The 26,714-nt window shown below is 45.2% G+C and overlaps 2 protein-coding genes and 1 long non-coding RNA gene across 6 annotated transcripts in view; 1 reads left to right on the top strand and 2 right to left on the bottom strand.

Annotated features, from left to right (window-relative positions):
* Positions 1 to 483, bottom strand: part of LOC135904271 (monocarboxylate transporter 9-like) — a 76,259-nt gene extending 75,776 nt beyond the window's left edge. Inside the window, exon 1 of the mRNA XM_065434892.1 lies at positions 293 to 483. Coding sequence (XP_065290964.1) covers positions 293 to 374 — 82 coding nt within the window. The 5' untranslated portion in view covers positions 375 to 483. The remainder of the gene's footprint in view (positions 1 to 292) is intronic.
* LOC135904273 (uncharacterized) overlaps positions 1 to 26,714 on the top strand; it is a 111,373-nt gene that overhangs the window by 56,850 nt on the left and 27,809 nt on the right. The gene's annotated exons all lie outside the window — the stretch shown is intronic.
* LOC135904272 (monocarboxylate transporter 9-like) overlaps positions 11,303 to 26,714 on the bottom strand; it is a 78,862-nt gene continuing 63,450 nt past the window's right edge. For all 3 annotated transcript variants that reach the window (XM_065434895.1, XM_065434896.1, XM_065434897.1), the window contains exons 2-6: positions 21,555 to 21,726; positions 19,045 to 19,191; positions 18,186 to 18,329; positions 14,008 to 14,886; positions 11,303 to 12,388 (exon numbers count right to left, since the gene is read on the bottom strand). In XM_065434895.1, coding sequence (XP_065290967.1) covers positions 12,195 to 12,388; positions 14,008 to 14,886; positions 18,186 to 18,329; positions 19,045 to 19,191; positions 21,555 to 21,684 — 1,494 coding nt within the window. In that variant the 5' untranslated portion in view covers positions 21,685 to 21,726 and the 3' untranslated portion in view covers positions 11,303 to 12,194. The remainder of the gene's footprint in view (positions 12,389 to 14,007; positions 14,887 to 18,185; positions 18,330 to 19,044; positions 19,192 to 21,554; positions 21,727 to 26,714) is intronic.

Raw genomic sequence — 26,714 nt, 5'->3', positions numbered from 1 at the left:
AGCATGTAATATCAAGAGCTAGGTATATTTAGGCTTCTTTCGGCACACAGCTCTATATTAGCGCTTACTTCGGTCTAGAAAGCTTATACTGAAGACGTTTCTCAAAGCAGCTAATCGTAAATTGTCGGCATGCGCATCATAGCATGCAAGAAATATGGCAACGAGGGTTAAACAAGCTCCACACCAGCTCGCGAGATGTTCTGACGAAGCAGTGTCTCATGCACTGAAGCGCCTCAAGGCATCAGTCAGTTTCGTTTCTTTTCTGTTCGGCTTGATGCGGCTGAGTTCCTACCTGCTGTCATCCAGCTGTGTACACTGTCAGGTCCGAAGCGCTGTAGCCTCGTTTTTCTCTTCAGTTGATCTTGATCGGACATTCTGCCAGGCACTGCTTCACTCTGTCTGCTCTCGTAAAAGACGAAAACCCGGTCATAAACACATAGATTGGCCGCCTATAGCCAGACGCCGACGCGAGCCTTCTTAGGCGCTCGCTGCGTACAGTCTCGCGAAATGAACTGCTGTGTGCAAGGTATGTTCTTTCTTTTTTGCGCCCGCTAGAAATAAATGCACACAGGTGGTTGGCTTCGTTTCTTTCCCAAGGGTTCTTCAACTGCTGTAGAGCCGCGTGGTGGATGTTTACAGATCAGATGGCTTTTTTTTTGTTATTGACATTCCAAGTACGACGACGCTTAAAAAGCTTGGAGGTGACAAAACTTATTGTCTTGTCACGCGCTTCTCAAACCAAGTACGATTGACGTCACCCCTTCATTTTTCTTCATTTGTTGCTTCGCCTAAACCTTAATGCGCATTAGGTGTGGTTCCAGCTCTGCGAGGGCAAATGCTACGGGTAGTTTTCATTCGGTCTGTTCGAGAACGTACTTGAAATACGCATTCGAACGAAGAAACGTTAATAACTGTCTACCGAATAACAATAGATATGTTGTCCTGTAGGTTCAAAAAGATGGCCATATCAGTTCAATTTGTTGGAGAGGCCGTATCACAAAGAGGTGAAAGCGCTGAATGCAGTGTCTCGATCTCCAAACCTGAGTAGTTTCTTGCAACGCAGCCCTTAAGCATATGTTCGTGCGTTTGCTGTCGTCGGCCATTGGCGTAACCAAGCGGACTAGTGCAGCGAAGATGAAAAAGCGTACTTGGAGCGCAGTGGGAGGAAGAAAGCAGATGGTGACAGTATGGTGAGAGGGTGAGCGCTGGGCGTGCACTTCGGACCACTGCAGATGCGCTACATCACCGGCACCAACGCCGCTGGAGAATGCGCTCGGCGCCAGTCACGCCTTCCCGTGTTCACGCTTTCTTTCTGGACAGTGAGTGACGCAAGCGATGCAAATGTTTCGTCTGCCGCTGCTGCTGAACGAGCTGCCGGAGCAGTGGCTCAGCGCTACCGCCGGGAGGACCCTGCCATTCACAATCAACATCTTTGCCACATTATATCCCGAATTCAAAACACCTACACATCGGCACTAAAAATTCGCATTATAGAGTATCGTGATCGTCGCCGAATGGTTTCCTTCATGTATCTGCTGTGTAATGAATTGAAGAGTGCACGTGTGCATCTTAATGTTGCAGACCTAGCTCTGCCACATTACGGTGCACCATGCCTTAGCAGCACCGCTAAAAGAGCGGCCCCCTTAACGTGCCGAGGAGGAAAAGCCCACCTGCCTGCTACACGGTTTTCTGCGAGTCTGTAACGTAAGCTGTCGTATGCTTCCACGGGGAATGTGAACGAATATGTGGAAGATAGAACGACTGACTACGTGGGAAATGTACGTCATAGAATTGCTGACGTTTACGTTGGCGTCATGGAAATGATTATACTTTAAAGGAGAGTGACTGAGCTTTGTTCTCAAGAGTTGTGCTGAACTTGTCAGTGTGCAATGCTGCACCAAAGAAATTTCACCAACGCTTGCAGCTTTCGTTTACAGGTATTCAACTGCGCAAGATTTTAACTCATACTAACTCATACTAGCTAATTAGCCGGCAAAATAGCCATGGTCAACCGATCACTAGGGACTACCGTGAGCTTTAAAAAAAAAACCTTTAAAAAAGTTCGGCAGAACCGATCTTACAATGCATGCCCACATTAAGACCATTATAACTGAAGAAGTGTCACCGCACAACGTAGTCCCAGTGCCGAAACGCGCCAGGTATTATGCCTGTATGCAGCCCGGTTACTCTTTCACACTTCTCCTGACACGCTGTGCCATCTGGCGGCACCGCCACAAAGTCGGTGTGTGACAAATGCGTGCATATGTATTCAGAGACGGCTGCCTAAGTATTCACGACGTGGATTTGGTTTCGACAAACAATGCATAAATTTTAGTTTTCCATTTTCACTGATAAACAGCCTATACACAGTGGTACGTACACAATGATCCAAGACGGCATCAGGGAGGCTCATTGAAGAGCGCAGGTGCCTGGTGCCGCAAGTTGATGTAGGACATATTAAAGTGCTGCACATAACGAGTGGAGCATACTCGGTGACCAACGTTGGCGTCAAAGAAGTTAGTTCCAGAGGGGCATATACCAAGTCGCACATAGTTGACAGTGGACAACTTGGCTTTAAATAGGTTTATTAAATAAGATTATGGGGTTTTACGTGCCAAAACCACGATCTGATTATGAGGCCTACCATAGTGGGGGACTCCTGACAATTTTGACCACCTGGGGTTCGTTAACGTGCACCGAAATCTAAGTACACGGCTGCTTTCTCATATGCGGCCTTCGCGGACGGAATTCAGTCCCCCGCGACATCGTGCTTAGCAGCCCAGCACCATAGCCGCTAAGCAGCCACGGCGAGTAAAGAGGTTTCTTAAAAAGCGCACAGAACCAGTTCCAGAAAATCAGTGACCGAAGATGTTCTGATGGTTGGGTTCGAACCCGGGTCACTGAGCACAGCAACCCGAAACGCTTCCAATTAGACCATACTGACACGTGTACTTGTCTTTATCGGGCGACAAGTTTTGCCGCCGAACAAATGTTATCGCACAGCGCGGGACGCGCCTGCATGTATCCGAAGTTTCTGGAAAGTTATCGATGCTTCTACCCGCTGTCTGTTGTCGCCGAACGTTGTGTTATCTGATTTCATCGCTTGACACGAATGGTGTAGAACATTTTAGAAGGCATGCGGGTCCCAACGTTTAATCTGGAACATTCGATGATTGCTGTATAAAAGCCGACGCGCTTGACCCGCTGATCAGATTTCCGACGATCGCCGACCATGTTCTCCGCTATCGTTGTGCTATAAGTGTAGCCTGTTTTGTGGGCACAGGTTCGCCCAATAAAAGCTAGTTTTGTATTCCACCGTATTGCTTCTTTCTTCGCCGGCACTACCACGTGACAATACACTACCCCAAGTGGCCCCAGTCGACGGGAAAACGGTTCTATATATATATATATATATATATATATATATATATATATATATATATATATATATATATATATATATATATATATATACACTCGTGTGAGGCATGCCGGGATAACAATGTTGAGAGGTGTGAGCGCAGAGGGGTACGAAGCATACCTAATACATTCACGGCTACATACCTCTTGTGGCACCGTGGTAGGTCGATTTTGAGTGATCGGCCATTAATGCGCTCATAATTCATGGCATATACTGAGTGATCCAAGTTGCCTATTTGGCAGTACAACAGACAGCAGATATCCAGTATCTTAAGTTGTTTGTACATATGTCCGCAAACATATACCGCCATGAAATGATGACGAGCGCGATAACCCTAGGCAGAGCCAAGGAAGACTTCGCTGTAAAAAAACACACGTATAAGCAGCGCATCATGCGCAGGCAAAGTAGAGACCAATATCCTTTCTGAAACAAGTAGCAACAGAAATAAAATGAAACGCATAGGCCCGTAAAATAAACATAAAAATTAAAGAAATGCCGATCGAACGTGAACGCGAAACGGGCCTCACTGCCCTTTTATTGTAATTACAGTTCACAAAAAGGAGACAAGAGGCCATTTCTTCAACAATGCTTCTCATTTCCCACTATGTTTTCTCCTAGGTCAATCGCTCGCAGAAAACCGCACCTAGCTATTGTCGACATCAGCAGTATGTCTGGACTGAAGAATATAAATTATTGAAGCTAGACGAAAATTAACCTTACAAAATAGGGCTCCAGGGTCGCAGTTATCATAGGGTTCAAAATCAAGGGATAGGTCAGAAGTCAGCTGTCGTCATAAGCGGCGAGCGAGACGACCTTCTTTCTTCTGGTGACGTCACAATAATAAAACGCTGCTGTCAATCATTTTAAAACCGAATGAGTTATCTGCTAGGACGAGAAGAGGCTGCGAAGACCATCCATTACGGGCAGACATTGACGCAACCACCAATGTTGGTTCGAATTAAATCCGAGTGTACACACCGTGATACTGAAGGGCCAATCCCCCTTCAGAAAGGTGTGTCTGTATCTGCTTGAATTTAATGCGGCCAAGATCTCAAAAAAATGTAGCTATCCATCACACTAAACTGTTTCGTCATCTGTATCATGGGCGCGATCGCGCAGAAACGACGGTTTCAGGTGCCACATGCCTTTGACGAAATGGAAGAATCATTCCGGTGTCATTTTCATCATTCAAAATGAACAGCGCTTTCTTTTTTGTGTGTGTGCAATGAACTCTACCGTATTACTGAATGTCAGCGAGCCAGCGATAGCTCCACGGAGATGAGGGGTGCTGCGCCCTTTGACAATTTTTCGCAATAGGCACCTCCCAACACAGCATCGGTTCCTCAAATTGATAGGTATGGCGTCGTGAACCCTAAGCGACACAAATCACGATGTCACAAAGGCCATAATTTTTGTCGGCACACGGAATAAGTAGATGAACTTCTGCTTTAACCCGAATGTCAAGGCGAGTGCGAATGCCTCCGTTCATACGGCGCTGGTATGTCCGGTATGCTCGCAAGCGTCCACGGCACTCGGATTGCGACATAGCAACCACACGAGGCACCGAAGGCTTCATTACCTGTGAGGGTTACTACGGTCTTAACACCATGGTGGTAAGCATTCTTGAAGTACTTCTTCGAATCTATGGTCACCTTTCTTACTTGCCCATCGCAGAAATCTTTATTTCTGCTGGGCAAGTACAATGTGACGAAATACTGTCATTGCTTCGGACCACGTGCGCGCTCAACGAGGGTTGATGGCCGCGTTTCACGATGAGCGTTATCTCTTAGGATACGTGTGTCTCTGATGGTGCAAAATACGTATGTTACACCTTTCTGTTGGTCGTGACTACATATAATAAAGATGTGCATGTTGAACGTATTGTAGAACACGACGTGAAACCAGTATCAATTTCGATCCATCAATATGTTTACGAACTATAGAACCAAGGTGCTTCTATACTTTCCTTGTGATCAAAACACTTCATCGAAAGTTCCACATAGAGACATAAAGTGTCATCAGAGGTGCTGGCGTAAGTAGAAGCCGATCAATCTGCTGCGCGAGAGGGCTGGGCTGCGCGATCATGTCAATCTTTCACCAGGTGAGGCAGCCCTCCCACATTTCAGCATGTTTGCAGAGTCACATTACAATGGGAACTGTTGGCAGAATAATTCAGCTTGCAAAGGGTTTCTGCTTAAATTACTCACGCCATTGTTGTGTTAGTAATTTACCCCGCCTCCACCCTCTCCACCTCCCCACCTAGTAGCATTCCTCGCACAAAATGTTCCGGTCTGCTTTCTCTGTTCACACTTTTATCTAGTTAGATAAGATAGGTATACTTCGTACTTAGTTAGGTAAGTTAATAAGTCGTTAACTCAGTAAGTTAGCTATATATACTTCGTTATTTTAGATATGTGCGTTACTAGTTTGGTTGATGAATAATATTTAGTTGGGTGTGAGTGGGACAATTAGATTAGGTAGCTCCGTTATGTGCTGAACTTAGGTAACTCTTTCGTTGTTTTAGGTAACTAGTTATTTCGGTTAGATATCTTTTAGTTAGGTATTAAGTTACTAGTTCAGTAGTGTTATTACTATGCTTAGTTACGTCAGTTATTATGCAGTTTTGTACGGTTACTTATTAGTAAGTTAACTTAGTTTGCTCAGGTGTATATCAGTAATAAAAATAGTTTGTTAATTGTTAAGTACAGTTACTAAATTTACCTTAATGTTGTTATTTGTTGTTTGCTTAGTTTGGTAATTATTTACACTTAGTTAGGCTTTGTTAGCTTAATAATTTATTGGCATTTGTCAATTTACTTAGTTTACTTACCGATTCAAGTAATATTTGGCTAGATTTGTAAGTAGCGAGTTAGTAAATTAGGTACTTATTTATTAATTAGTTGCTTTTTTATTTAATATTTTGGTAACTAGTAATTTCTTCAGTTAGCCTTGGTAGTTCGCTCAGTCAGTTTGGTATTAGTGATTCTTTCGCTACATGAGTTCGGTATTAGTTATAGAATCAGTTTAGCTACATCGTAAGCTCCACTGTTTATGTGTTACTTCGTTTAGTTAGTGTCGGTCCAGTGGCCCTTGCATGCTGTCTTAACGCAGAGAGAAATGTAAAGTTCAAAAGTTGAAATACCAGCAGCTACAAACGGAAATGCAGGCCTACGCGTAATTACAGAAGCGTGTGATGTTCAATCCGTTTGTAGCCAGTTTATAACGAGTAGTCTCAAGTGTAATTTTTGTATTCTGAATCAGGCCTCTGTTACAAATACATACGAACCTGGAAAAATGAAACAAACCATTGTAATTGTTTGGAAATTCTTAACGTTTAAATTATTTGTCACAGTGCAGAATCGGGACGATGGCTTGCATGTCTTGCTGACAATAATGACGCGATGATAATGGCAGTTGACCCTTGCGAATAAGCGGGCATATGCACAGAACGCGTGTGACGTCCGCCGGGCGCCTGCTGCGATGCCCTTCTACTTGCGTCAGCGCCGCGGCGAATCCACTGCTAGCGGCATATGACGCACTCCCGTAGCGTTACGCGGAACTTTCGTGGCTAGAAGACAGGTGTTGGAGGACCCTGGTAGAACATTTGCAACTATGGAGTAATCAGCGATGAAGAACTTGGAGCCGATTTACAAGTGGGTTTGCATTTGTCAATGCCTTGGTGAGCTTCCCCGGCCAAGACCTTGGTTTCAAGCGTTTGACGCCTTTTTCTGAGGAAGTATGTGGTAGTTTTGTCACAATATACAAACATTCTATTGATTTTTGGAAGGCCCATAGACGAAAATGCTTTCAGGCATATGAAATCTGTGACTACGCTTTGCGCTAATTTTTTTTATTCATCATGAGTGCGCTGCAAACCTGCGGAACGTGGTTGTGATCTCCGTTAGCCCGGGGACGGGGGGGGGGGGGCGGAAGCGCCACGTACGACTCGCGGGTGTGGTGACACATCCAGCTGCCCAGCCATCGCGCATCACAGCTGCAGGCTCGTGAACATCTGCTGGGTAAGTGCTGTAAACGAGTGCCTCTTGCAATGAGAGAGCACATGTCATCTTTCTATGAAACATGAGACTCTGGGTATGTTTCGGAGCCAAGGCTGCTGACGCTAGTGCCCGCTGATAGCGAAGACTGCAGTGCTGCCTTCGAGTCACTGAATATTGACCGTCTTCGAGGTTGTTCTTGGCTCACGAGACGAAGTGCAGCGCGAAGAACTGCAAGTTCCGCAGCCATCGGTGTCGTTGGGTGACATGTCTTGAAACTGTTGGTGGTGGCTTTCGCTGGGAAAACCACGGCTCCAGAGGAACACTGGAGAGTTGCCGATCGATCAGTATAAATATGTACGCGGTCGGCGTACCTCTAGTGCAAAAGGAGCAGAGTTAGTTTAGGAGCGCGTGCCTAATGTGTTCGGCGCACATTAGGCACGTTGCCCGTGCCCGTTTCCACCCTCTACCGTCAGAAAGGCCGCAGGCACCCTTTCGTACCAAGATTTCGGATTATTAAACCTGCCTTCCATCAGGCTTCACCCCCGCAACTAAGCCATCAATTCCTCCATGGTGTTTGGCTTGTCCTGCAGTGCACCTCACCATACCAGGAATCAGGAAAAAATCTGCTCAAGATGAATATGCAGAAGACAATGATAGTACTCAATAGCCTGGCAAGGGAGCAAGAGTTCAGGATCGCCAGTTAGCCTCCATAGTCTCTAAAGAAGTACATTTACCTTGGTCGATTACTCGCGCGGGACCCTGACAATAATAAGAAAATATAAAGAATAAAAATGGGTTGGATTGCATAGGCAGATATTGTTAGTCCTGACTGGAAGTTTACCACTATCATTGAAAAGAAAAGTGGACAGTCAGTGCATTGTACCGGTGCTAACATAAGGCGCAGAAACTTGGAGATTGAAAAAGAAGCTCGAGAACAAGTTCAGGATTTCGCAAAAAGGGATGGAACAAAGAATGTTAGGCGCAACGTTAAGAGACAAGATGGGAGCGGTGTGGATCAGAGAACAAACGGGGATAGCCAATATTCTAATTGACATTAAGAGCGAAAAAAATGTAGCTGGGCTGGCCATGTAATGCGTTTATTAGATAACTGGTTTACCATTCGGCTTATATGATGGGTGCCAAGTGAAGGGGAGCGCAGTAAAGGACGGCAGAAGACTAGGTGGGGTGATTCAATGAGAAAATCCGCAGGAGCTAGTTGGTATTGGATGGCGCAGGGGAGCGGCAATTAGAGATCGCAGGGAGAAGCCTTCGCCCTGCAGTGGACATAAAATAGACTAATGATGATGGTGATGATGATGCTGATTTGACTAAAATAGCGCTCCGTCGTAGCTGTCTCTCAGTGAATGTTTGACATGGTGCGTGACGTAGTGTGCGCTTGATAAAGCCCCCAGGAGGAATTTTGTAACATTTCGCTCCGCCGTTGCTATGGGAAGACCACGCGTAATGCGTACGCCTGAAGAGCAGCGTATCTAGAGCAACGTTTGGGCGGATGTCTCATTTTCCCTTTATTAATCAATTCTCGCGGTGGGTGGGCTTCTCTTTTAGCGTAATTTTCTGATTTCTGAAGAAACGTTATTCGACACTAAACGAAACGTTATATTGTGGCCCACTAGAGCACATTCACGAGTTATCAGCAGCTCTGGCCTACCTGTGGTAGCGCTTGTTTTGATCGCTGACGGCTATAAAGAAATCTTGTGAGCGTATTGCAGAGAGAATCGAAACGTACGTGTTTCATATTCACATGTTATCAGGCCATTATCAAACCGAAATAATGCCGGGAACAGCTACTTTGTAGTGTGTAAATCGTACTTACGCTCGCAGCCACACGGCGAACGCCGTGTGGCTGCGAGTACTGGCTGCGAGTACTGGCTGCGAGCGTAAGTACGATACCGATGCCTTCACAGAAGGCATCGGTATCGTTTCGCTTCATGTAGCCGAAACCAGCAAACATTGTACGTCATTTGCTAATGTAACTCCGACTATGAAATACGGCGTAGGAAAGGGACGCGGAAACGTACTTGGCACCACGCATAAAGCGTCGTCTACACAGTTAACGAAAGCATGATGGTTAGTACTGAAAACACCGTAGCGCATAGAAGGGAAATCTGAGCCCCTATGGCTTGCATTTATTGAAGTCACCGTGCTTAGTATTGTGCGATACAAAAGTTATGGCTGTTGATATCTTTCCGCTATGCAGTAGGCTAATAAGACTCATGGAGTGCCGTTCATTTTTGGTAAGTGCAGCATAATGCAAAAGATCGCTCAGAAACATCGGCGCCATGTTTTGTTCCGCGGATTTAAATGACTTTGTACACAGTAACCACACGTCTCACTAAGTGCAAGCACAAAGAGGGAAGTACAGGACAGGAAATTCTGTTGTGTGATCGCTGCGCGTTTCATCAAAAAAGGGAAACGTTAAACTTGACGTCCCCATTATCTTGAGTAGTTAGAAAATGCTTAGCAATACTTAACAGATGGTGAACGTCATATTTCAAATAATAGCTTATCGTTCTTTTGGTGATGGCTAGACGCAATTATTAGTTTAAGGACTCGTGACAACGGATTAAACTGTGCTTGAAAATAAAGAGTGCCAATAGTCACTATAGGGCGAACTACTACAGCAGCCATTTTCTGACACGTGGCCACTTCACAGGCTCGAGGGCTGCAGGTAGAATTTACGGAAAATAGCTATGAAATTTGTCCTTCTGATTAGTCTCGAAACGTGCTATAGTAATTACAGGCGCATCTAAATAACCTCACTGCGGAAACGGTACTACTTCTCCTAGCTGATACTCCAGCAAACATCATCCCGAAACGGGGCCAGCATAGAGTGGACGCACTCGTATTTAGGAAGCTTGCGAAACTTTTCCGCAGTTTACACATAGGCCACTTGACTTAAACGCGACACCGTTAAACAAAACATGCTTCCTCTCCTGCAACCCCGTAAAACAAAAAAGTCATGGCTGTGCCACTGCGATTCTGCCCACTTCGACAGAGGGACAGTTATGCTGGTATTACATCGCGACGGCTGGAGGCGTTCCTCTGCCTGGCTTCGATTGTGGAAACATGTCTCCGCTTGGGACATCCATGGATGAGCTGCCGGAAACACCTGGCAATGTTTTTCTTCTTTAAGCAAACAAAATGCGAGCGTCGGAGAGACACAATTCTGAACGCAGCGTGTGCGCATCTTCCAATACATTAACTGCATTTGTCTCGAGTGTGTCTTCTATCACCAGCGGTCAACCGGAGCCGGGTTTCATGGTAGCAGCCTGCCCTGGAGAAAGAAGCTCCGACATTTCCTTTTTTTTATCCAGCGTTATGTCTACTTGTCATCGTATATAACAAACTGCTCTTTGTAATTGCTCAAAGCGATCTGAAATTTCAGATATAAACATAAATAAACCACCCCCTTCATTCTGTTTCCAACTAATATGTTGCGCCGGTCCTTTTTAATAATATTCGAACTGTGGGCACAACTATTCGAATGGGTACGGAAAGAAAAAAATATTTATGGGGTGTTATGTGGCAAAGCCATGATCTGATTTGAGGCACGCCACAGTGGGGGACTCCGAAATAATTTGGACCACAGGCCTTCTTTGACCTGCGCCTCAACCTAAGTACAATGGTGTTTTAGCATTTCGCCCCGATCGAGCTGGCGAAGCCCGATTAGGTAGCGAACGTCCTAAAATAATACAAGAAATTCACTCGTGAAAATTTGACAGCGGACGGAAATGACAGCAATGCGTCGTCTGTTCGGGGTTCGTGGAGAACCGTCATTCCTCAGTACAGCTATTATTGTAATAGCACATGTTAACTTTGACATGTACCAGACGCACGAATTAAAATTTCTTAAAATAGCAACTCACAGGGAGGCAGACAAATTCTTTTTATTCGGGTTTATTGCAATGTTTTGTGTGGAGGTAGTTTTCGCTTGTATTGTTCTTCACTTTACGATGAAGAGTCGTAGATGCCGTACAATTGATGACAAAAATGATGGCGCAAGACATTCGCCATATATTAGATGAATGTCTGCAGTGTCGTGCATGTATGCATAGTTATTAATAGAAGTTCTTATTGTAATTTTTCTTCGGACACACCCTTCCGTAATACCAATTTAAGAAAAAAACTTTCATGTCCAGAAATGCCGCTGCAACATCCAACCAAATTTCAAGATCTCCGATGCACGAGAACCACTGATAATGGGCCAGCACCGATTGTCTGGGATGCAAGTAATTTGTGATGCAGTCGTTCAGTGCCTGACAGCCAGAAAAAGAGCTAAGGTACAGTGGTACAGCATGCAACGCGTGTGGTCTCTGCCCATTGAGCTTGTCCTTCGACCGAACATTCACTCTACGCAAAATTCGTCACTGCGTATAATTATAGCTCCAAGCGAGTCGAAGTGGCTTCTTTAAAAGTGTGGATAGCGCGTGCCGCACTCAACAAAACTCTTGATAGGTCTTTCAATAGGCAATAGTAGTGTGTGGGTGGCTCTGTAGACAGATGTTTGTACGAAACTAAAGCAGGTCACTCCTTCGCTCCTTCTATAGCGCGCGGCGATAAGAAGCAATTCACCTACGCACACAACCCGCACGCGCCGGAATGATTTACGCTCGCGAATGGTGGTTCAGCAACGGGACTCTCGCGCAAGCACATTCATGCAGATAATGCAGGCGCCAACGACGGGCGTTGGCGCAAAAGCGCATGGGTGATTCGCAACGCGCTCATATTTCACGTTCGCTTCGAGAACGGCCGCTTCAAGGTTGGTTCTTCGTTTTTACACTGGCGTCCTGGGAGCCACACAGTGGGCCATTTCCCAACGTCCACGTATGCTTGGAGGTGGCGCAGATCCTGATGTGAACGAAGATCCAGATGATGGCGGCCAGCGTCACCGTGGAGCCGCACAGGCGAAACAGGTTGTCGTAGGATCCCACCTTGTCCCGGAAGTAACCTGCGCGATATTGTCGAATTCTATGAAGCAGAGTTTGCAAACAACTGAAAATGGCCGAGGCAAAGTGATTTCTATGCATATTAGTTTCTGGCTTGTATTTTTGCCAGCTTTGTTGCTGCCGCAGATGCATGCACGAATGCCGGGACCATGACTTTAGTCGAAAAAGTGGGAGCAAGTGTGTTCTTGTGTACCTATTCTGGAATTGTGAAAAAGTTTAGCTGTGTGGGATCAGTGTGTATTTCGGATACTTACTTTCGCATTGACTTCATGTTATCCCGTGCTTTGCATTGTCATTAGAATCCTTTACCGTTCGATCATTACCCTCTCTCTATATTCAAGGAAGACAGTGAAGTGCCAGTTTGACGCTTCACTGTCTTCCTTTCTTCTGTCCCTTTTCACGAAATGTATTTTGCGCCACAATGTGTACCTAGAAAATCTAAGCACCAACTTGCCCAAGAAATCCTTTTGGAATACTGTCAATTCGTATGGGGGACCTCAGCGCCCTCTAGCCTGCAACGCAGTCATCTTTTGCAGAGAAATACATTCGTCATGTTTATAATGAATGCACCATACCGATCCCACATAGCTAAACTTTTTCACAATTCCAGAATAATTAGTATACACGACTTATGTAAGTGCCGACTGAGCGTGAAGTTCAATACTGATATGAGACATAACCTCCATTGTTTACAACTTTGTGCAAAATTGCAAAACAAATTACCATGCTACACAACTAGATGTGCAGAAAGCTGGTTAGTAAATACTTCTCGTCTTACTACCGGACAACGGCATTTATCCTACACGTTATACTCTCTTTTGAACGCCTACAAATTACATTTGATTTATTTTCTTGTTCTCACCAGAACCTTCGCCTTATGTATAGTGCTCGATTTCGGATACTTACTTTTGCAGTGACTTCATGCTATCCCGTGCTTTGTATTGTCATTAGAATCCTTTACCGTTCGATCATTACCCTCTCTCTATATTTAAGTCAGTAGCAGCAGCAGCAGCTGGTAGGCTCGTCAAGCTGCCTGCGAGCAGCTTTCTTCCCTCCACCCTCCCATCTAACATGCATGATGGCAAATAAAAATTATTTATTAATTTATTTATTTATTTATTCATTTCCTCAAAGATCTCTGTTGAGACATTACATGAGGGCGTGGGGAGTTAGTGAGTGGCAATTATTATTAGATGCATTTATGAATACGGGGTTTGCCATTAGAGCTAACATTCCCATTTTGTATGCTCATGATTTTACGAGTGCAAAAAGCAATATTTCTTCTGACAAAAGCAATATTTCTTCTGACTTCCGATGTGTGGAAATTGGGTTTCATTGTTATTCTAAAGACTTGTGAAATTCAAGGTGATATTTTATGAGTCGGTGTCCTCGCTATCTTGGATATGACAGGTGAATTGTTGTCTCTACTTCTACGGTATTGAACTGCTGCCCTTTTGTTAATATGTTGCCTTTTTCCAGGCTTAGATGCAGACATAATGTAAGATGTCTTGCGCAATCATCTGTGTTCTTTATAAGTCCACATACCATTTGCAAGCATCCAGAAACATACTGTTGCCCTATTGAGAATAGCGTGCCTCCGTATAATGACCACAATACGCACCTATGACGAGTGGCTTCGCTAGCGACGTCATCCCTGCCGAAGCGGACACCATGCCGTAGGCCATAGACACTCGCTCGATGCCCACATACTCCGCACACAGCACAGAGAAAAGCACTACAGTGGTGCCGATGCAGAAAGCAATCGCAGCTGCCATGGTGAACACCACGGCGTAACTCTCGGCTAAGGGAAGCATGATGTAGAGGCATCCCATCCACGCGAAGCTGACGGTCATCAGGGCTTGCCGAGTGAAGTATCCTTTGTCGGCCAGCGCAGGAAGCGTTAGCCGACCAATCAGATCAGCCACCGAACTGGTGGAGAGCACGGTCACCGCGTTAGACACACTGACTCCGCGGTCGATGGTGAAGTCCACCAGCAGCGAGATGTAGCACTCGAATGCGAAGCTAAACGCAATGTAAGAGTACATCACCACGTAAAACATGGGGCACGAGAACACGGTGAGCCCATGACGAAATGATCCAGGCACTAATTCGAGCTTCTTGACGCTTGTCTTGTCGTCTGCTAACCCGTTCGGAATAGCGATGCGGCAGCCATTGACGAGGTGCTCCGAAGTATCGTTTACGCTGCGCAACTTCTCCGCCTGAACATGCTGTTCCTTCTGTTCCTTCAGCTTTTTCTTCAGCCACGAAGGTTGACGCAGGAACAGGCTGAAGGCAACAGCATTGAGGCAAAGAGCACCGAAGAGCAGAAGGGCACTTTTGAATCCGTACTGGTTGGTCGCCAATTCGAGGAACTTCGGAAAGACAAACGTGCCCATGGTGGCGCCGGCGAAATTGATGCCCATGGCAAGGCCCTTGTACCGAATGAAGTGTTCGTTGATGACAGTCGGAATAACGACGAACAGCATGCCACTCCCGATGGCTGAAAAGGAAAGGACGAACGGTTTGAGAATTTGCTGCGCATAATGTACAATTCCGAGCCACCCGGGAGGACCCAACAAAAGAGACCAGAGAAAATGTCTGGTACACGGCCGACAGCCACTCGCTCGACTGCGCTTGGGGTGAAACGGGTCACATGTACCTAGAGTTTGAACGCCACAGACTCAGGTTCGAAAGTTTTTATTGCGATATGCATGGTCGACGCCTTATTGAGCGGCCACATCAAGTTTGAGTGTACTTCGTAACCAAACGCTTTTTTCTTTCAACATCTCGGTTCAGCAGTAGCGGCTCCGATTGCTTCCGCACTCTCCACCAGCCAACATGCTTCATTTTGCGCTCTCGTGAGTAACACGTCATCGAGCCAACAAAAGCTAAACTAAGAAACGATTACTTTCACAATTACTCTCTCTTTAATTGAGTGGCAAGGAACCTCCTTTGGCACGACAAGCGAATGACAACCACTCCTCTTTTCTACCATCGTTTGACAGAGATCATGCTATTTATGCCAATAGATTTCGTGAACCATTGCTCGTTTACTGCCCTCGTTGAAACAGGTCTGGATTACTATGCTACGAATATCGCACTTGCAATTGGACTGTGGAAAATAAACACATTGTGGCAAGAGAGGCAGCTGCATGAGGAAAATCACAGCATAACAATGTCTTGATTCAAATTCGTGCTTCGTCGCTTACTGGGCCGTTGTTCGTGCTCCGTTCCAAGCCAATTAACGTTCCCGTGGAATTTCTTTATCGTGCATAATAATAGGTTTACAAATGGGGATTACACATACACACAGAGGGAGGTCCCATAGTCAATAGACTGCACAGGGGACCTCCCATTACAAGTGAATAGGACATGTAAATAGAAAGCAGCTATATGCAAACACAGAAGACACCATATGAAGTTAGTCACTAGCTAACGCCGTAAAATATTTAATGACACAAAGCAATTACTAATATAATGATAACGATCAAATTGTTATATTGAGTGCAAAATTTACGAAGGTTTGATCTGAATGTGCAACATGAGAGAGTATCTTAATATGACATGGTAAGGAGTACCAAAGTAGTGTGGCTTAAACTTTAGTAGTAAATTCACCATAATTATTTCTAGGCTTTGGTAGTAAATAGCTGTTGGTAGAAGTGAAACGGGTAAGCGTAAAATGTGCATACTAGCGGTTAGTAATCATAGGGCGTGGGAGCTTTCCGGTAACAGATATAAAAACAAGTATTCGAAGTTAGTACTTATTTAATTTCTGTAACGACTAAATACCGTTAGAGCTGAGCAATAGTGATGCTTCCGATGTGTAGCTGCTGCGTGTAATGATGCGAATTGCTTGATTTTGGGTATGCTGCAGTAGGGGTAAATGTGTGGATGCGTGTCTTCATGGTGAATATGACGCCGTTATCGACCTTCGTACTTTTCTCGTGATGATGTGAAGCGTTTATCCCCTGTGGCAACAGAATGGCTGGACCGTATTTACAACTTTGCCCATTTTTTATAAATCACACACATACCCCCTTCGGTGTTACGTCTCTGTCAAGATTCGCTGTGATAAAGAAGTCTGGCCAACCGCCATCTGTAAAATTAACTCGTCTGTTCTCCTTGCACCCAAAATCTGCCATGCAGGAGGTTTTCATTTTGCTTACTTCGCCCACACAAGCTTGTTCAGCTCAGAATAGACTCAGTGGCTATGAACTGCAACACGAAATATTGGCATCTCACACTGCACAGCGAATATGCCTACATTGAGGATATTGCCGATAAGCAAAGCTCCTATTGGTCGCTTACCCTCTTTCTCATTCCGTGTCTTCTTAATGTGATTACAAAGCCGGAAGGTATGCAAAGCAGTATTTCATGGATAGTTCAAACTTCCGCGAGCGTGTTTTGCAGGGCAGAACAGGCTACCTGCTGTGCAAAACACGGCGGCATTGGCGAAATGCCGCACTACGCGTCGCTTTTACTCAAGACAAACATGCTATTGTTTCCGTAATATATGACATTCCCTTTATACGACATTAATTCCATTTTCTACGACAAGCAATAGCTCCTGTGTGGCTTTAACTTGACCGCCTTTACAGGTGAAAACACACTTCATTTTGATCTAGGAAATCAAACGCCAATAAGTGGATTTTGTGGGTCAGGTAGCGTACAGTGAGTGAGTCCCATTTCGGGATTCTCCAGTGGCGCCCTGCGTGGGCCACACCGGCATCCAGAAACACAACCCTGCCTATGTAGAAAAAGAGAAAAGAATTCAAGGGCCTCACTGCGTTTATTTGAGCGTCCGTGTCCTTCACGTGTTACCTGCACTTAGCAGGCCGAAACATGAATGCTAATCAGATAATTATAGGTGACTAGGTTCACGCACACCGAGTGCGCCTGTTTCTTTTCATTAGCGCTTCACCTTGTGCCTGTTGTGCAGATTCTAATCTTCCAGAATGTGCCGGTTAAGTGTGCTACACAACAACAACAAAACAAGAAACGTAGCAGACACGGCACACTAAAAAAGAAAGGTATCCTGAAGCCCGAGTGCGATGTTCGCCTTGCGCGTTGCGTCGGTCGCAAACCGAGATATCGCGAACACGCTACATCGAAAAGGCATAGACGAATTACAATAACCATGTTGTTCTTTATTTTTGTATCTGACGTGCTGCAAGCCGGTTCGGGACACTGTCTTCGCTTTTGTTTTTGTGAGTGCTTCGGTAGTCGCACATTTCGATTCTATTTAGCGTGCTACACAAGTGACCTGTTATTCGCGAGGTCACACCTCAACGGTGTTATCACGTATGTAAAGTACGTAATAAAGTTATATATTCACGTGTAAATTACGCAATGAACAATGTAGTTTACAGAGATGCCCCTACTGTGTATAACCCCAGATTAAACCGCACTGGTATCTTCACAACGTTGACAATATAATTGTATGGAAGCAAGAAGTACCTGTATACGACGTACAAGAAAGTTGCGCAGAGACGTCAATTATCTCCTCATGGAAGCCGTAAAAGTTCTTTGTCAGTTCCTGCCGTGTGTCGCCCTATTGTACCTACTAAGCTAGTTTGACTTGGGTTCTTTCTCTGTATTCATTTTGTGAAATAAATGGCGTATTTCTCTGCATTTATTATTGAATACAAAGGACACAGAAAGAAGAGTTTTAACTGAAACTGCATTTCCTCTGCCAAATAAATTTCACAATATTTAGAGCTCTTACCAAATTGGCTGTAATAAACCTACTTGGGTAATGTTCGTTGGATTAGCCTAAATGCAAGGAGAAGGCGTACTTACAATGAACAATGCCCAAGCTGAAAACGAGGTATTCAATGTTGGTTGCGAAATAGGATACGATGAGGCCGAGGGCTCCAATAGTACCGCCGACTATGGCCACCGGCCGTGGAGTGTACCGGTGCGCTAATGGCCCAGCAACGACACCTGAAACGTTACAACAGCTTTAAGTATAGCATGTTAGGCACAGAATTCACACATCACGGAAATATGTTCGTTAGTGTGCTACGACGTATGCCACTGCTTCATTTAAGGAAGCGTTGGCTTTAGCTCACCCATGGCCAAATATTCTTGACATTGTGCAGGTAGGGATGCACACTACCTACAGAAACATTATGAAATAAACTTTGGCAGATATATGTGCTGAAAGAGCACCCATAGTTTACATAATATACGAGGTTTCATTGTCCCAAAGGGTGTTACTCAAAACAACGTACGCAATCCCAGAGAGTTTTTTTTTTTTTTTGAAAGGACGACGTCCTCGATACATCTGGGGCTTTTTCTTACTTTTAGGTCGGCATATAAACAACATTTCTGGTTCACGTAGTGAGTGCACCAATGCACATGTTTGAGTTTTACCACTGTCTGCATACAAATTGACGTAGACCGAGGACCAAATACATGTTTCCTAATAGTTTTTTTTATTTATCGTATAAGAAGGTGAAAACATGCGCGCGCAGAATTCAAGAGGTGCTCAGGTGTTTTCTCATATATTACTTCATTATGCCAGTAGCTTTAGTAAGCTTTCGAAAGCAGCAAACAAATAATTGATACAAATACTAGATTATTACGTTCTGCCTGAGCTCTTCCGTATAGGTATCGCACTGTTACCAATATTGATAATAACGTTCCCGAGCTTTACCTGTGAGTAGTAGGACACCGCCAAGTAATATGATGGGCCATGCAGCTTGTGACCTGGTGGCGTTGAACGTATCCAATATGGCCACGTACAAGAAGCCGCTTGACCTTCTTCCACCGACACCGAAAAACGTTGCAAGAGCACATGCTCCTAGAAAACATGGGATGGTACGGGCTATCATTTGCAGAAAGGCCGTTTTTGTATTCAAGTGCTCCTTACGCATCACACAGAAAATGACTCTATTTTACAATTTCTTCCTTATCCTCCTAAAAACAAACCAAAAATTCTTTTATCTAATACTTTTCACAAAGTGCTTTGAAGTCAGTGATGTTGCTTGTTCACGACTCATGTATTTTGGGCTCCACCAAAATATCGGCAAATATCTGCCACAAGGCTAAGACGTGGTAGTGGTTTCATATTACATGATTTTCTCAGAACACATCCATTCGGGAGAATTGGCCAAGAATGGGCGCATACTGATATCACACACGCTGTGCCGTACTTTCCTTTTCGGGTACGTACTCAGTGACCCAAGTTGCCTAATGGCCACGCAGCAGGTGGCAGCAAGTTATCCATTCAGGCACATATCCCGTCACCCATGTCGTTTGCGTCGCAAGATAGCAGCCACTCCATAGGCCTCCCTAGTGGTCCACGCTAGTAGACGACTTGGGTCTCTAGGTATGCGAAAGAGGTTAGATGCGAATAGAAACACTGCAAAGTTGGTAAACTTCAGAAACGGTGCTGACTGCACTGAAGCAACCAAAATATTTCTTGTCTAATAACGTGTAGACTCGTGTAAGGGCCGCACTATCTTTCAGAATTTTGACGAGGTGCGACGCTTAGACGTGACCGAACCAAATGGATCGGTCCTGTCTAAGGACCGCTACTAGATGGTTCTAGATACTATATGCAACAACCAAATGGCTCTTGCGATCTAGTAGTGGCACGACAAAGCACACAGGACGCAAACATTCGCCGATGCCGGCGCTCGGCAACGGGGCACCGAACGCGATTGCTTCTCCGCTAGAAATGTATTTTCCCCAAATTTTGGGCTTCCAACTTGGGGATTAGGCCCCTACACGAGTGTGTACGATTTTTGGAGAAAATAATTCAAACTTCAAAATAATGCTTATTCTAGGCTCACGTCCCTCGCGCTACACCTAAACTATAGCTTATAGATATACCCACGCATATTTTTTTTCGTAGCACTAGTATTCAGCATACAGTTACTATGCTGACTCTAGAGAAAGAGATTTGCAAGAAAACTGGAAACCACAAAGACGCCGCCATGTTGCTATTTGTCATTTTTGTGAAACCAAAAGTAATCAAAACATCATGCAAAAAGAAGCGCTCACACGTAAAGCGCACGTGTGGACAATGTGTAAAGTTCATTGCGTATGTTTCTGAAGACAATGCGATTAATATGTGTAAATTTCGAAGTGAAATTTACGGTACTTGAAACGATGCATTTGGAAGCGCCTGAACTAAATAGCGCCAGTATAATTAGGAAGGCTCGGGATCGCGTTGGCTGCGCATCTCGCCAAAGTCGCATCTCGTCGTCTGCGCCTGCGCGCCTGCCCAGGGCAGCAACGTGGAGGCGCCCGTTCAGTTACCGATTTCAATGCACGGGCGCCAAGGGGAGCTTCTCCTCTGGAGTTGGTAGTATTAACTTTACGGCATTTGGTACCTTGCGAAGATGCGGCGCGTCATTTAGCGCTTTATTGGAAATTGTTCGGTCGTGGGAACCTTTCGAGCGCAGCGACTAAGTGCACCTTATTTGATACAATTCTTGCTTTACAGGGTGCGGAGATAATTATAGAAGGTTTAATCGTGTCATGATTGCTTGTGAAATGCAGGAATTTGTACACTACAGTTCGGTACGCGTGAAATGTGGTTGCATGCCATCCACGTAGTATTAATGCCCATACCGCACCCTCCAACCTTATGCACGAAAGGAAAAGACATGCGGTCCTCATTGCATTTGCCGCTTTCCTCAGTGAGTGAGAGATTGCAACATTTCTTTTTGATGAGCTAGGTGGCTTTGCGACAACCTGGCAGATGTTGCCACTCTCATCATAGTATCTTTTATTATGCCAATAAGAGCGAGATTAAGGCATAATTGTACACCATTAAATGTCACGAAACAGAAGAAAAAAATGTAGCTAGAGTGCAAGTTCGCAACTTCGCGCTAGACGAAAAGATATCCTATTATTCCTTCCTATGGGAAATAAATCTCTCTGTTCGTTGCAATGAAACAAAAATCTTAAATGGAGGAACTCATTGCACATCTTAGGAAGGCGTGAGGTATGGTTTTACATGTCCAATAACCGTAAAGAGGGAAAATTAGGAATAACGAACAAAGCAAGCAGTAAGCCTATGTAGAGCGCTCAATAAGCACTTAAAATTGTTTATGCTCGTTTATTACAACAAGTGGCTCATCTATATCATTACGCGTCAGCCGCCCCTAAAAGCGAGTAGTTTAATGACAAGCGACAACAGCTCTTCCTTCCCACCTGCCGTCATCCAACTGTGCACGCTGTCCGGACCATAGCGAGGTATTCCCTTCTTTCCGTTGCTCGGAGAGGCGGCTGCGGGTCCGTTTTTCTCGTCGGCACAGGCAGACGTCTGGTCCCCGACTGTCATGGCGACCACGGAAGACAGGTGCTTCTAATCACGGGCCATGCACTGCAGATGACGGTTAACGTGGTGAAACACGCGAATAATTACATCAACGCTCTCTGAGCCTATCTACTACGACCTGCGAGTGCCGCCAGTCGGCCGTATCACTGAATCTCGAATGAACACCTTGAGAAATTTCCGCAATGCGCAGCGCCCTTCTCGAATGAGAACGCGTGGAACGGCCGCCGATACACCACGTCAATTCATTTCTGACGGACCCTCCTTGTGACCAAACATTATCCACGCTCCGTCCTGCCTGCTCTGTCTGGTACGGTGCCAGCGTTATTTCATACTATTGAGCAATTGTACTGTCACAAGAAGTAACATGTTCCGCCCGCATATGTGCAAGACGCCCACGAGTTTTCGCTGTAGGAGCCTTCAAACTGTCTGCACTCTTCCCTGACTGCCGCTCTAAGACGTCCTGTCAGCTTACGGATCGAACTCGCCCTAAGCTGCACACGTGCGCGTAAATGGGAATGGGGGTGTAGCAAACATGTTTTGGTTCTGCCCCGTTGCGCAAAATTCGTCTTCTATGACAGGGCGTGGCGGGACAAAAAAAAAACGATTGCTCGCCCGCTGCGCAGGTTCGTACGCTGGCTCTCTTCGGTGCCCAAGCAACGCCACGAGAGCCATTCCGGTACACAGGTACAGAGAAACATAGTGGTGGAAAGTGCGCGCCTGCTTGGTAACGAAATCGACTTATACGAGGTGCTCGGCATCTATAATACAGGGTGTCCCAGCTAACACTAGCCAAGCTGGCAGACACAAGTAAAAACTGGTGTAGTGCACAATTATGAGACCCATGGTATTCTGTCGCCAGCCCACTTTCACTCCCCAGATAATTTTTGCGCATGAGTAAGCCGGCTATTTCAAGAAAAGCAATGAATAAACTTCCTAAGTCTTCAATTAGAGGCGTGACTTCCGATTGCAAATCTCTTATTGCTTCCTTAAAGATCGCATTCAGTCATCTTCGGCTCGACCTGCCTCGCTGGTTGAGCGCATATATGGTGTTGTGCGAAAACGCCGGTGTCGCGTGAATTGTGGACGAGTTAAAGATCCTGCGGTGGTCAAAGTTAATGCGGCGTCGTTGCCACTCCGGTGACTGGCGTTCGTTGCAACTACAGCGCGCCGGATAATAAAATCGGGGTTTTGGCACGTAATACCACATCAGTCATCATTTTCGGCTCGCTTTGTCCTTCGTCATTATTTTTTTCCCGTGCTTTACTGGTGGCTTGGATAATGGAAAAAGCACCGCGTGAATACGCGCCCCTCTGCCGCAGCACCAATAGCCACAAAAGTGATTCGAATAATCTCGCTCGGCTCTGCCTGGGGCCTTATTCTCCTACGGTCGCTCATTGGCTAGATGAAGAAGTCCGGATGAGCTAATTGGATGGTTGAGCACTACGTCACGCGGAAGCGATATTATCGCAGAAAGTGATCCTCTGAAAATGCGGCCCCGGTCCTCGACAACCACATGGAAGCGGCAAGCTGTCGGTGTCGGTGTTGGCCTCGGCTGATCGCGGACTGCGAGTTCCGCATAACGATCGCAGCCTACGCGATGATGGACAGTGTGTGGTTGTTAAGCAAGCTTGTCAGGTGACGATCTGTTTTTATAACAACATTTTTTTTTCTGATAAGACCAACTGCTGTCAAAAAACACCATTTGAAACTGTTCTCATCAACTCAGGTGAATCCGTAAAAAACTGATATTCAGTATCGGTATGGCAGGATGCAGGGGCAGGGCCACCGCATGATATTTAGAGTAATTGGATAGTTCAATAAAAGAAGATACCGTAAGACCGGCCCAAATAGAAGGGAAGAAATGTGCAACAAAGTAGAAAGATAGAGACGATAATCAGAAGAGAAATTACGGTTGCAATCCCTACGCGTGGGGATCGGGGAAAGGGGGGGAGGTGCATAAATATAAGCAGAGAGAATGAGAAACAGTAGAGACACGATCACAGCCGTTCGCAATTACCGTACACTATAACAGCAAAATAGAAATTTTTGCATTCCAAACACCAATTAGGGCTCACTTGTTGGTGAAGGTCTGTTTCTTTTGAAAAATATAGCATTGCCTTCTTCGTTCTCGGCTGCTTTGGCTTAAGAGGTCCACATTTCAAAATTGCTTTTTTCGAATGTCATGTGTCGCCAACGAGACCTAGCGCATTCGCGTGCGATTGTTTCCAAAATTCATCAAAAATGTCAGCCTATAAGTCTATAGACTGTTTATTGAGTAATCTACAGATGTGTCAATAGAATGTTCACAGAATATATAGACTGTCTACGAAAAATTTGAAGCGTGGACAACCACACAAAAATTGTTTCATAATAAAAACACTCAATTTTAAAACACCTTCAATGTGCCGCAGCTCACACAACTGCATGTGTATACTTTTGTGGAAACATCGCGAGACAATCGCAGCCACCACTAACACGCTACGCACCAACGGCGTGGCCTGCTAAAACCACTACCGTGCGGGAACCCCCGCACAAGGCAAATCTGGAAGTGCGTCACTGGACGGGCTCGGAAACACGCGTATTGGGAGTTAACCAACCGGACCTTGTCTTTACCACTACACTGGCCTACATGCCGGGTGAGGTTGCGCTATGTAGATTATGTGACAAATGGCTTGCACGGCATTACACAAAAAGTTGCAAGGCGGTAGCAATGACGGAATTACAAAAAAAATGGCACGTCTATTGACTTAGCGGGGAACAGAAATAAATCGAAATAATTGTACTTCTTATGCAATACGCATTGAGCTTCAAAGCATTTCAGGCCAAGAAACAGTGCCCGTCCTGTGTTCTGCACTTTTCGTGTTGATGTGGTTTTCTACGCTGACCCGAAGAATGGAATACAAAGACACACACAAACACGCACACGCGCGCTCAGAGAGAGAGCTGTATAAGCTGATGTCTGTGTCCTTTGTGACCAACCGAAAAGTACAGGTGGGCGAATACCAAATTCTTCAAATACAAATATAGTATTGAATAGTCAACCGAAGACGCACGTATAGGTATCTACAGGGAAAATATTAATTTAACTGTTATTTGGTAGTATACACCTGAAGTGACTAGTGCAAGAAATTATCGTTATCAGAATCGAATTATCAGTTTTATAGACAAGTTTCCTAATTTTTATTTAAGAATCGCGCCAATAGCCTCTAAACGTATTTAGTGCCTGTTTACAAAGGCAATGAATGGCTGGTGTAAAACGCTAAGTAAATGGTTGCGGATAAAAGATCAGAAGTTGCAGACAGAAAAAAAAAGAAGAGCTGTTGAAGGGCTTGGGTGGCTTAGACACACGTAGAAGGCCCGTTGCACACACACACACAAAAAAAAAACACTCGTCATAGCATAAAATACAAAACTGCTATTTGACTAGTCTTTCAAAGACACTATTGACAGGCTACAAGCAAAATCCACAAGTTGTCAAGTAAGCTCCAACGCCGAAACGGAAAGCAAAATTTGCATTATCAATTTTGTTAGTGCATCGTTTAGAAATTCCTTTCGTTGTTTTACTTCTTGCATTTTGCTGCACCTTGTTTAGCAGACGGAGAAAGTAACAAGAGGACGATTGGTGGTTGCTGCGCGACGTTTTCGTATTTTCGAATGTTCGAAAATATCGAATAGAGTCAGATGCTTTTATCACGAAGCGCTTCGCACCTCCGAAATCTTTCATTACGCAGGTCACTTCCTTGTCAACATCGGGCGCCGCACCGTTCGCAATAGAGCAGGCTAGGCAACTTACCCAAGTCAAAATCTTCATTTACTATGAACTAATTACACATTGTGCGAATTTAATTAGGCCTCGTATATTTTCCTGCACACTTCCTGCGAGGAAATGCGCCACTGCAGCAGACGCAGTGTCATTGAGGTTTGAGGAATTCTCATCAGCGGAATTGGTGGTTGAAACATGTCACAGCTCAAGATTGTCGAGTGCAACTACCGCCTGCCTCGCCAATATTAAAATCAAATCAAATTGAATGTTTTATTTCTTGGTCACACAGTGTCTTCGTGACTGCTGCCCGTTATCGATATTTGCTTTCACACGTTCCTTGAAGGCCCCAAACATATCGTCAGTGCTCAGTTCTGACGAGATAAACGCATCGGTTTAGAGTGGGGGGGGGGGGATATTGGGGGAGGAGGAAGCTACCATGCATGGCTTCTTAAGCGCACCGCGGCTGTGTGGTGGCTCACAGCCGCGGTTTTTTTTTCTTTTTTTTTACCACCAACAAATCAGCTATCGGGGACTCCGATATCCATTGTTGCATACAGGCAAATTCGCTGTAGGGGCGTTCGCGATACACATAAAGGATATTACTTTGGACGGTAGTGAGAAAACCTTCATTGCACAAGTCATTTTGTTGTAAAGGCATTCGACTGTATAGTTCCTTTTCGAATACGAACACCAACATTTAGTAATACTCGATTCGTATTTTAAACTTCGAATATTCGCCCATCCTATAACAGAAACCGTTCGTGAAAATGGGCGATGCAATCGATGCAACTGTATAAGGGATGTACAGGCAGTGAGGTGTCGTGTCGAAAAAAAAAAGTTATAAGGGGCGTAGCGTCCCGAAACTACACAATCAAATCAGGCTACGAGAGCATTTCCCCGTACCGTTCCTATATAGAAATGCAAGCATCGTGGCTGGGAGTCGAAACACCAACTTCGTACTTGGCAGCAGAGCTCCATAGCCAGCGAGCCGTCTCGCGGCCTCACTTTCTGTCTTTACCACCATCCATTGATTCGAAGATGTCATACGGTAGTCGTAACCCTTCACTGACGGCTGTTGCGTACAGGCAACACAGGCAACGTACAGGCAACATTCCAGAATATTTTTTCTTGTATTTCTCAACAATCACTCCGTATCTTACAACAAGCTCCGCATACGTCTGAAAATCAAATCACCCTCGTTCGGATCCCAGCACACGCCGGCGTTGTCCACCCGCGCCTCACCAAACTCAACGAAGTTACACACTCCGTA

The sequence above is a fragment of the Dermacentor albipictus genome, chromosome 2, assembly GCF_038994185.2.
Source record: "Dermacentor albipictus isolate Rhodes 1998 colony chromosome 2, USDA_Dalb.pri_finalv2, whole genome shotgun sequence".
Classification (NCBI taxonomy): Eukaryota; Metazoa; Arthropoda; class Arachnida; order Ixodida; family Ixodidae; genus Dermacentor; species Dermacentor albipictus.
Note: the sequence above shows the minus strand (reverse complement) of the source record. Positions and strands in the feature narration are given on the sequence as shown.